The following is a 12,289-nucleotide window of genomic DNA, read 5'->3' as shown; positions in this document are numbered from 1 at the left end:
AAGTGGTGCAAATGCACACATGTTTCAGCTTCTATATTTTGGGATAAATTGTTTTGCTTTCAAAGGCAGCCACATCAAGTTTGGCACCATAGCAAAGGCTTAAGGCTCCCCTGTTCCCACACCATAAGCTCCTAGTCTGCATCAACCTCCTCTCATCATGTTGGCAATTTGGGAGGGGGGGACCTGCGTTGAGGGCAGAACTGCATAGTTAAGTCATGTCTAGTCTGGCTCTCCTTTACATCTGGTGGGAATAAAAGATTATCTTAAAAGAGTGAAGAATGGTCAGCATATATGTTGGACTGAAAAGCAGTTTTGCTTATTAAATTCTATATTGGATTAGATTTTTTTTATATTAAAAAATCTGGTAGAAGTGTGCTCTGTAAACAGGCTATATGTGTATAATGAAAGGATGAATGTTAAGGTCAGGTAGTCGAGACAGCAAAAATTACACCTTGACTTTCTGCCTAGACTAAAATCTTACACAAACTCAAAATGGATCAGGTTCCTTTTTTTCTTTTTAATTAAACATTTTGAGAGCAACCTGGCAATACGTTCTGAAACAAGTGATGTAGTTATTATGCATAATACATGAATGTGTCACCTAGTTATTCTATGAGATTTCCCAAGTCCTGAGCGTCTTCATCTCAGAATAACTCTGCTGATCTGTTGCATCAGCCTACATTCTGACATAAACAGACCAAAGTAACCGAAGAGGTTGGGTTGCTTTTACCATCAGTGCATAGTGAGAACTAACCTAAGGTTACCAGGTGTCCCTGTTTCCCAGGGACAGTCCCCGGATTTACAAATCAGTCCCCATACAAAATCCATTGAAGTTGAAAAGTGTCCCTGGATTCATTGGAAAAAATCTGGTAACCTTAAACTAACCTATGAAGGAAAAGGTTGTAATGTGTAGAGTTCAGAGGACAAAAATAGCATCAGTATTTTTTTAAACAATATATTTCTGAGATAACTGTTGAAAAAGTATTGGTGCTAAGAACATATGAAGAAAATGGCTTTAAAACACCTTATGGCATTCTGCCTGTAAAGCTATGTAGGCCCTGACCTGCACCTAGCCAATCTAGCACATTGATTATGGAATTCGTTGCTATGAGATGTGATGGCCATTCACTTAGATAGCTTTAAAATGGGACAATGACTGGATAGTACCTCTAAATTCAGAAGCAGCCTGCCTGTGAATATCAGTGGCTAGGGAACACAAGCATCTGGCTGGCTTTAGGAAACAGGATGGTGGACAAAATAAACCCTGGATGTGTTCTAGCAGGGCTCTCCTTTTGTTCATAGCTGAGAGATCATTTGAGAATGCTATGCTACTGCTCTGAGCAACTCGAGGGAAACATTGCACAAATAAGTTCATACTTATCTTTTTAATGCTTTTAGAAATGTGAGTTTTTGTACTGTTGGGTAGTAACATATCTTGGTTACATGATGCTAATATGTTACTCATGTGTGACAATTTATCATCCTCTCAGAATTGTTTTCCTACTGCTAAAATCCCCCCCCCCATTTTAGTATTCATTTTCAGAATACTTCAATGGGTTTGTTAGCATTAAGCAACATTGAAAAATAAAGATAATTGCAAACAACAGAGATTAATCAAGCAGAAAATTTTATAAACATGCATTTCAGAATTGAACATAATAAAAGGCTTAAAATGCCAGTAAAATTATAATATTTATTACTTTGGAAAGCACCAAAATCTCAATTATAAAAACAAATATAAAGTGATTATATGCAAGTCATTTTCATACATAAAATATTTAACTAAAAGTTTTGCAATTTTGTTAAATGGGGAGCTGTTATAGATGCATGAATACGTTGCTCATGTTTTAAAACAATACTAACTAGACATAACTAGTTCTATGATGTGACAAATATGAAGGGCTCTTATGTTCTCTGTGCTTTCCAAAATGTCTTCCTTCTCACAAGTTTTGGTTCAGTATCACTGTAGTCCAGTAAGTCTCTGTTGTTTCTTATACTGATTCATTGCAGAGGGACTGATTGTTAAACTCCTCTCAAAATTGTAGCTCTGGGAGAGGAATAGAGATCTCCTAACAATAGCCCCCTTAACAAGCTGCTGCTCCCAGTATTCTTTGGGGAAAGCCGTGTCAGTTTAAAGGGGTATCATAGCACTTTAAATATATGGTGTGAATGTGGTCTACATGTGAAAACTGTATACCAGGTCAAGAAGACACAAGGGCCTCTTTAGTATATCATGTTCCACAGTCTGAATGCTTAAAATAGGATATGGAGTTGTTTCATAGGTACAATAAACCATGATTTCCAAAACTCCAGTGTTAACAAACATCTAAGTTGGTGCAAAAACCACCACCAAGGTCACTTAGACAGCTGGTTATCTGATTGTCTGCTATCTATAATTAATTAAGTTTATATACCACCCATCACCCAAAGATCACAGGGCAGTTCACAGCATAAAAATCCAAAATGAGAACACAAAATACATAGGAAAACAAAAACAAACCAATCTCTCCCCCCCCCCGACAAATTTAAAAGACCATAGAATGTTAATCAGCACATTTCAGAGAATTTTTTTCACCTGGCACCTAAAGACAGATAATGAAAGTGCAAGTGAGTCTCCCTGGAGAAAGCTTTCCACAAATGGGGAGCCACCACAGAAAAGGCTTGCTCTTGTGTTCCCACTCTCAGGGCCTTTTGTGGAGGAAACACATGAAGAAGGGCCTCCATTGATGATTGCAAGGTTTGGATAGGTTCATATGGAGAAGGGGATCCTTGAGGTATTGCAGTCCTGAGCCATTTAAGGCTTTATAGGCCAAAACCTGTGCTTCAGTTTGGGCCCAGAAACCAATTGGCAGCCAGTGCCATTGAGCCACAATCAGTGTAATATGTCCAGCACACCCACTGCTACACCTGCCGATGTAAAGGAAAAGTAGAGCTGTGTGCCATCATATTGCTGACAATGTACTCCAAAATTCTGGATAACCCAACTCAGCAGTTCCATGTAAATGTTAAGCATTGTATGTGATAAAACTGAACCCCAAGGAAACTCATATTGAAGAGCACTCCCCAAGCACCGGCCTCTGGAAATGGCCATCCAAATAGGAACAGAACCACTGCAAAGCTGTGCCACCCATCCTTAACTCGGGCAGCTGCTCCAGAAGGATGCCATGGCTGATGGCATTGAAAGCCACAGAGAGATCGAGTAGAATGAACAGGGACATATTTCTCCTGTCCCTCTCTTGACAGAGGCTATCATACAGGGTGATCAAAGCAGTTTCTGGGCCAAAATCGGACCTAAACCTCAATTGCAATGGATCCAGAAAACAGTTTCCTCTGAGTGCGCATAGATCAGGTCTTTGATCATTCACTTAAGAACCTTGTCCAAGAAGGGGAGATTGACAATTCAGCAGTAGTTATTTTGAAGAGTTCCTGTTCAGGGCCACAGGTGCTCTTTGATGCACACAGGAAGAAGTACTTTTACATAGTCTCTGTTGAAATGAAAGGGTGACTTTGTAGGTTTGGAACTCTGCACAGTGGTACTTCCCTGCCCATAAGAAGCCAGTGGGTTGAAAAGGAGAAGGCTGCAAGTAAGACCAAGGGGCACGGAAGTGTTCATAGCCGTATTTATTATAGATTGAAGTGCTTTTTAAAATTTATAATGATGGTGTCCTAAAAGCATCTGCTTAAGATGTGTGATACTTTTTAAAGTTTGATATCAATTCCATATGTTCTTATAACATGCTGTGTTCGTGCTGCACTTGTCTAAACATGTTGATTAAAAGCAAAATCATAGTTTTGGTTATTGGGTTTGACATCATTGGAATGATAAGGATTATGACTAAGCAGCAGTGCCTGAAGCAAAAGTTTAAATGAATTCTAAACATACATGGTGGTGTGTATATATATTTAAAGTGCATGTTTCAGTCTGGGGCATCTTACACATAGCAGCTGAAGATGAACACAATCAAAGGTATTAAATACAGACAATCTCTCTCTTAGTGGTTAATAGTACTTATATTAAAATATCTGTCTATTCCTATAGGCATGGAACCCGTTGTGCTGGAGAAGTAGCAGCTAGTGCAAACAACTCACACTGTATAGTTGGAATTGCATATAATGCCAGAATTGGAGGTAAGTGTAACTGTTGTCTATGATTAATGTAAAAACCTAAGAGCAGAATCATAAGCATGCTTGCTCAGAAATAAGCCAGACGAGGGAGAGAAAACACTCTAAAGCTAGACACAGTGCAGCCAATCGATGGGATAAGGCTGCTGCCTCAGGCAGTGGAAGCCCTCAAGGCAGCGCCCCACCTGCCCCACCAATTTTGGGTGAGATTTAGCGGTGTGTGAAAAGGCTCACCTGGAATCAGTGCTGATGCTGTCAGTGGAGGTGGTGGAGAGGGCGGTGCAGGCAGCAGTGGCAGGGCAGCACATCCTGTTTCATCTCAAGTGGTGAAATGGGACATGACGTCCCTGGCTAGACATGAGATTTGTTCAAGGTGTATTTTGGATGGGGCCATGAGGCAGGGTCAAGCACCCACCTCAGGCAGCGGAAGTGCAAGAGGTGGCGCAGTGCCAGCACCACTGCTTCTACTGTCAGTGTGGGGTGTGTTCCAACATGTGGCGTTGCTGCTCATTTCCCTGCCCCCAGATGGAGAAGCCAAGCGGCAAAGCTTTGAGGAGTGCCCCAGATCCTGCCAAGTTCAGCAGGAGCCAAGGCATTCCTTTGCCCCATGTTGCCACTCCACTCTCCCCCCGGGCAGGGGGTGGGGAGAGAAACCGAGCGGCAAAGTTTTGAGGAGCCCTCTGGCTCCCACCGCGTTCGATAAGAGGTGGGGTGCAGTGGCAGTGGTGGCCATGGTGGGGGCACAGGTGGCCAAACGGGATGGGCTACGCTTGGTTGGGGCACTGTTTCTAGAAGCACATCTCAAATGCAAAACCTATGATAATCTTGTTATAATATATCATTATATGCTACCAACTATTGTTGGAAATTAGTTCTTTGGCTAGATGGATTGTTGACATGGCCCAGTGAGGCAGTTTCCACTAGTACATGGGTTCAATCCACACATACTAAACTGACCTATCTATGGCTTAGCACGAATGAGCATATGTCCAGTTTCCCTGAGTGAAGGATGGAGCTACTCCGTCTTTGATCTTGCTGCTGCCATACCATCCACACATGGCTAAGTAATGGTTTGGCTTAGCATTACGTACATGAGAACTGGATTAATGTTTGCCTGTGCTGTTTTTTACAGCCCTACTCCATCCAAATGTTTTAACAGCTAGATTGTTGCTTTGTTGATGTTTCTGAAGTTACAGTGGAATTTAAATTATTTATTTGCTAGGCTGAATCTCAGTTAGAGGACAATTCCTGAGTTATGGTGAACAAATTTAGATAGTCTATCCAGATAGTTACAAGAATTTCTGTTGCTTAAGTGGGCCTAAAAGTCAATGTTATGGGACATGCCTGGCTGCCATTAAAAATAGTGATCCTGTTTCTCCTCCTATAATTCCCAAGGATACAACATTGTGTTGCAAGTTGTTATCACACCCTATGCTTCCTCAGTTTCATAAGCAACAGTCAATGAAGTGAAACAGGAGCATGGAATCGCATCTTCATGAGTTTTTTATGTTACAGGGGAATAGGATATACAGACTTGTTCTTTTTTGTAGTAGCTGCACATCCTCTGTAATTTATAGTACCAGCCTACCATTCTTGGCTTAAAGTCAGAAATTTTAAGTGAAATTCTTTATTTCAACATTTTCAGGTGTTTTTTTCCCCTTTCATTATTCGGCTCAATAATGCCACTTTAATCTTAGTATTTCAGCTATTACTGAAGGAAGAAAATAGCATTGTTACCTAGCAAAGTTCTACATTGAGTAGACCCATTGAAATTAATGGACCTACGTTACTCAAATCTATAAATTTTAGTAGGTATGACAAATGTTGAATACAACCCATTTTATGAATAACAATAATCTGTGAACCTGTGAACAAACTTGTGCTTGATGTTGCCAGAACCAGATTCCACTGTCTCAAGCTTAACTGGCTGATAGACAATTAAGATTTTCCTGTTACCAGAAACCCAAAACGTTTTGAAGAATGGTCTGTTATTGGAAAAACAAACAGTATGTTGGAGATTGTCCGTCAGGGTATAACTATTTGAAATATTCAATGAAGAATCTTTTAGCACCTTAAAAAATAGCAATTAATAAAATATTATCAGAGGCTACAGTTATTTTATTTACTCTGTTTATATAACAGCCCATAACCGGAGATCTCCAGGAAGCTCACAAAGGAGAGAGAGAAAATGTACAGCGCAGTAACACTATAACATATTAATTCAAAACAAAAAACACAATTTAAAACTTAACATAAGAGGCTTATGTGTTATTTAAAAGGCCCAAGTGAACAGAAACTATGCAACTACTTCACCAAAGTGCACATGATTTGCCAGCATCGTTTTCCTGCATCTCCACTTAAAGCTTTTCTAGGCTGAATGCTTGGAAGGAACTTTTCTTGGGTCCTTGGCCTGCCGCTGCCAGGCCAGACAGTGCAGACCAATGGTGTGACTCAGCAGCGGGCAGCTTCCTATATTCATAACTTGCTTGCTCTGATTATTTACATCCTTAAGATAAAAGTAAAAGGGTTGCGACCTGAATTAATGTTTGTTCTTTTTCATAAAGTAAATTTCACAGTGAGATCAGTATTTGGACAAGTGTGACCTCGCAAAGCATGAGCAGTTTTGTTTCGAATCAATTAGAAAAGGGGGAGGGCTTTTTCAATAGAACAGCCAGGCTTGGGTTAAGAACTGAATAAACACTCAAGTTAATTCATAGCAAAGATGGGAACAAAGCTGTTATGTTTTATAATTAAAAGATGCTAATTTGGTTTATAAATAGAAACATTTATAACTTGCAGGTTGTCAAGACATGGAATGCTGTCTGGTTTAAGTTGAATCTCTGCTCTGGCAGAATAATAGAAACTGCATTTTAGAAAACAATATTGAGAGTCCTCAGCTCATATTAGATCCAAATATGATGCCACTCTTTGAATGAAGGCATGTTTTATATAAGCAATGAATTGGATTCATGTATGGTTCTCCAAGCTTCCCCGTCTGCTTCTCTATGTAAATAATCTCCTAGCAGTGTGCAGTATCTCCAGTGTCAAATGCCATTCTCCACCTGCCTGCTAAGTTCCTAGGCTAGGGTTTTGCTCTGTGTCCCATCACTGTCCAAAGTCCAGAGGAAAAGGCCTTTTTGGAAGTGACACCTACACAGCCTTTGGACTGTGTTGCTCCAGGAGGCATCCCTAGCTCCTCCCCTGCCTGCTTTTAGGTGTCAGGGCTGTTTAGGCAAGCATATGAGCCAGATAATGGCTGGGTGGTCTGGCACTTCTATTCTTCTGCTGATGATTTAGCTTACGCCTTTGATATAGTGATTACTCTTATGTGATTTATTGTATTGTATTTTAAGTATTGTGAGCAGTCTTACATCCCCTTTATAGATAAAAAGGCAAGGGATATATTTAGTAAATAAATAAATGCCTCAAAGATAAAGAAACTGGAATTCTGTGAGTATATATAAATGTGGAGGAGGTGCCCATTTCTGAAGTGTATGCTAAATTGCAGCAATACAGAGAGGTCTGTTCTTGAATTATTGGTTGCTGTTACTTTATCCTTGGTTACTGATTAGTTTTGCTATGGAGTGAAGACATTACACAGAGTGTAATGAAGAGGCTGCGAAGAGCCATGTGTTTGTTAATAAACATGGAATGCCTCTCCTGATGTGATTCTGCAACTGAGACTCTTCTCCACATCCCTTTTTGGAGGGAGGCATAGAAGAAGAAATAGGTGGTTAAATATGTGGTTAGTTGGTTGGAAACCTTTTGTGTAGCAAGTGACTAACAAGTTTAATAAATAGTTGTAGCAATAATAAATAAGGTCAAGAAACCATATGGTAAAAAACCTTCCCATATAGTAAATATATATATCTAACACTATTCTAAACTGGCAATCCCAGGGTGGCGTACAATAATAACAACACAATGTAATACAATACCAGCAAAACATACCACTCCATAGGCCACTTCTGTTCTGAACACACTTCATCAGGTGACATCACTCAAATAAGGGCCTCAGTGGAATTCACCTTATATCTATCTATGCTTCAAGAATGAATCAAACTAAGAATGAATCAAGCTCAGTTAGGCATAGTTAGGCTTGAACATAGCGGGACTTACTTCTGAGTAAACATGGATAGGGTCTGTGAACAGTAGACACAGGTACATGAAAGGAAACAGACAGCAAACAGAACAAACATCCTCCCACTCGCATACACACAAGGCTGGTGTCAGGAGTTGTCATTGTGGGGCAGCCCCCTAGCCTTGGGCTGCTTGGAAGGATTGGTGCCCCCCTTCCTGCCTTCTTTCCCCTGTGCTGTGCCATGCCACCAAGAGTGTCGCCTATACTACAAGCCAGCAGCTGGTGATATTAACTGGCCTGCCCAAGCAGGCGAGTGAACAGTAATGTCTGTCCATAGATGGAGGGTGAGGAAGCAAGTGGTAGCTGCTGCTCCAGTCCTAGTGAGCGGCAATGGCAGATAAGTGCTGTTCACTTGCTTTCTCCCTTCCTCTGGGTGGCAGCTGCTGTGGTGGCTCCTAGCATCTGTCATCATCACCCACCTGCCTAGGGTGTGGAGGGTGAGTGGCCGTAGCAAACAATGGTGTCGTGGGCACTGCTTGCCCTCTGTCTGGTGGAGGAAAAGGGGGAAACACCAGCACCACCTTGGTGACAGTGAGGCAGGTCATGGGGAGACATTGCAGAGAGACCTCCCCCCCAAAAAATATATTGTAATTTTTTATTGTTATAGAATTTTTCATATTTTGATATTAATCACATTTGCTTTAGAATGTTGTTATTAGTTGCTTTGGGCTTCGTTTTTGCAAGGAAAAGCAGGGCACCAATATGAAATGAAACTGAGAGGAGAGAGAAATAGAAAATCTGGACTTAGCCCTATGTACACATACATAAGATTCATGTACATAAGAGGAAACAAAACCTCACACCGTGAGGTGGAACTCAACGGGCCTGCTTCTCACTGCCACTACTATTCCTCCTTCTTCCACCACCAATGGTCTTTGTGCCAAGGCCTGAGTGTGCCCTCCTGAGATTGAGAATATACCATTTGTGTCACCATCAAGAGAGTTTTTCCAGGTTCTGCCACAGAGAAATAATTCCACACTACCTGGTTTAGCTCTCCAAGTGGGATTTGAATGGCAGTGGGGTGAAATGGTGGAGGTAATAGTAGTTACCTAGAGGGAAGTGCTGTAGACTCTGCCAGCAACAGGAGATCACCTTCCATATCAGCAGGGAGATTTCAGCAGAAGGCATTCTAGTGATCCAGGACTCAGGTAAACAGCAGCTCCCCCCCCCCACCCTTGAACAGTCTCTTTAGCAAGCAGCTCAAAGGAACTTAGGGGCACCGTGTGCTGGCTTCCCCACCCCACTTACCCTTCCTTTCAGACGGATGATTGGCATGTTCATCGTGAACTGAGGCCAATTAAAAATGTATTATAATTTGTTTCCACACCATTACTTTCTGGAAAAACCCTTTTTAATTTTTTAAAAAATGTGTTTTGTTTGAAAATGGCCATTTAAAAAACATTAAATAGATTGGATCCTGTGAAAACAAGTAATCCAAAGACTTCATTTGAGCATAAAAATGCTCAAATGCTATTTATCTTTGGTTTATTTTGTTTATTAATAAAATAAAAAAACACATTGTCAAGCAGAACATGAAATACGAACAATAACAAAGCTTTTTGGCCCAAAGTATGTTTGAGTCAGTTAAAAACACCAACCATTTTTCCCCCACCAATGTGCTTCAATATGTCCATTGTCATACAATTTGCCATTTTTCTTTTCAAGGAGTACGGATGCTAGATGGTGATGTTACAGACATGGTAGAAGCAAAATCACTTAGCCTCAATCCCCAGCACATACACATCTACAGTGCTAGCTGGGGTCCCGATGATGATGGGAAGACAGTTGATGGACCTGCTTCTTTAACGCGCCAGGCCTTTGAGAATGGCGTCAGAACGGTATGTTTGTACACACACATCCTCTATTTGTGCATTTGGAAAAGAAGAAAAATAAAGTAATATAGTAAGATAATGAAAAATAGATAATGTGGTACATTTTATGGTACCAGGTTTTGCTGAAACCAGGGGTAGGAGGAATCCACTGGTTCTGTTCCATAATTTTCCTGAACTAATTACTGAAAAATCCAGACATTATGAAGTACAAATGAATTGCACGCTGATTACATAGTCAGCATTCCAGAAACTAGAGGCCTCTGAGCATGTCCAGGCAGCTTGGCATCATAGGAAATGAGCGTGACCTTGTTCAAAATAATCTAGTCTTGGGAGAAGTTCCTGGAATTAAAAATATTTGGCAGCTTGCTTGTCAGACATTGGGTCCTCCATGTTCCTCTGGCAGAATCATTTTGGAGGAAAGAAGGTCTGATGTCTCTTGTTCAAGCCACACTGCGGGCCTGAGTGTATCGCAGCAGATTTCCTTTAATTCTGAAAGACGCAGCATGCACGGTAGCATGCTAGCCAAACAGCAGGCTCTCACTCTGTGGCCTCCTCTGTCCTATCTGCTAAGGACTACAGTCTCCATAGATTTCTAGAGAAACACTTAATTTCTAATCTTAATTTCAGAATCTTCCATAGCTACCTTCACAAATAGTATTCATTAAAGGGTTATCTTACTGTGACTGGCTGCATGGTTGCCCATGTCCTAGCGTTAGGCATGTGTCCTGAACATCCGAACATTGGCATGAACATTTGAAGGGAAGCTTTACATGAGTAGCTGCTTGTATAAAGGCTTCCTCATGACTGGGACTCTGTAATCAAATTCTGATAGTGTTGAAGGCTACACGCAAGCAGTCACTCACACATAGGCCCCCTTCCCATAGACATCTGTGCCAATAGGTGGCTATCCCTGGGGCAGAGCAGGGGCATACTTGATGCCAGGGTCAGTGGCACAGCCCTGCTCCTCAGTAATTCTATGACGACCTTCATGTGCATAGTACTTGAAAGGACTTACATGTGGGGCATGAAGGATAGAAGTAAAAACAAATGGATATAAAATCTCAAATAAAACCAGAAGGGCTGGGGGCTCCCTTTCATTGTAGTGTTTCAAAACAATAATGCTCTCTATTCATACATTTGCAAACTCAAATGAATGGAGTAACCAAGATTGGAAGTGATTAACTTGCTGAATTTCAACATCATGTTTATATTTTAAAGCCACAGAGATTGCAAGCTCCCTTTGTTGCAGCAATCTGAAATCATTGTATCTTCTGTTCAAAAGAGCAGAAAGCAAGTTAAGTTAGTTAAGTTTTTAAATTTTGAGAATCCTGTGTTTTGGGGGGGACCAATCCTATGCTTTTTGAAATCTGCATTTCAGGCAAAGATTCAACAGGTACCATTTTCCTTCATGACTCTACAGCAAATGGAATTGTTACTGTGGAAGTTCATTATTTAAGCCAGTGGTGGGGAACTTTATATATACTGTATTTATAAATTTTTAATGGATTTTACAATTTAACATTCAACACATTTATCATATAAAAGAAATGTGGTGGGAACTTTTGGCCCTCAAGATGTTAGAAGACTCCAACTCCAGTCAACCACAGCCAACATTGCCAGTATACAGGGATGTTAGAATATTTAGTCCAACAACATCTGGAGGTTCCCAGTTCCACATAACTCACCCAGCCAAACATAATCTATAATGCTAAAGTACATATCCCAACACATATTTATTGAGGCCTTTGCTATTCCTGTTGAAACCAAGAGGCTAATGCACAACTAACTCTGCATGGTCTTGGAATGCAAGTCTCTTAAAGATCTTTTCAATTCATTTTCTGGCCAAGTAAGCACTTCTCTTTTTGTTCCTTCTAGCTTAAACTGACTAATTCAACTCCCTTTTCACTGTATCTTTGGAAAAACATGCCATATGAATTGGGCTTCATGTTCCTTTAAATTCTGCCAGTTGGATTATAGTACTTGGATTTTAAAAGGAGCCAGGAGCAGTGTTTTCTAAAAATATTGTTTTTTTATAATTTATTTGCATATTAAAAAATTAAACTCATACAGTAAAGGTAAAGGGTCCCCTAACCATTAGGTCCAGTCGTAGCCGACTCTGGGGTTGCGCCGCTCATCTCGCTTTATTGGCCAAGGGAGCCGGCGTACAGCTTCTGGGTCATGTGGCCAGCATGAC

At 40.8% G+C, this 12,289-nt stretch overlaps 1 protein-coding gene across 7 annotated transcripts in view; it reads left to right on the top strand.

The window, feature by feature from the left end:
• Positions 1-12,289, top strand: part of PCSK5 (proprotein convertase subtilisin/kexin type 5) — a 166,754-nt gene that overhangs the window by 85,127 nt on the left and 69,338 nt on the right. For all 7 annotated transcript variants that reach the window (XM_083576680.1, XM_083576685.1, XM_083576682.1 and 4 more), the window contains exons 6-7: positions 4,040-4,128; positions 9,929-10,101. In XM_083576680.1, the coding sequence (XP_083432806.1) occupies positions 4,040-4,128; positions 9,929-10,101 (262 nt within the window). The remainder of the gene's footprint in view (positions 1-4,039; positions 4,129-9,928; positions 10,102-12,289) is intronic.

This window comes from Podarcis filfolensis, assembly GCF_964270895.1.
Source record: "Podarcis filfolensis genome assembly, chromosome: 11".
Taxonomy (NCBI): Eukaryota; Metazoa; Chordata; class Lepidosauria; order Squamata; family Lacertidae; genus Podarcis; species Podarcis filfolensis.
The sequence above is the reverse complement of the archived record's forward strand: the minus strand, read 5'-3'. Positions and strand labels throughout refer to the sequence as shown.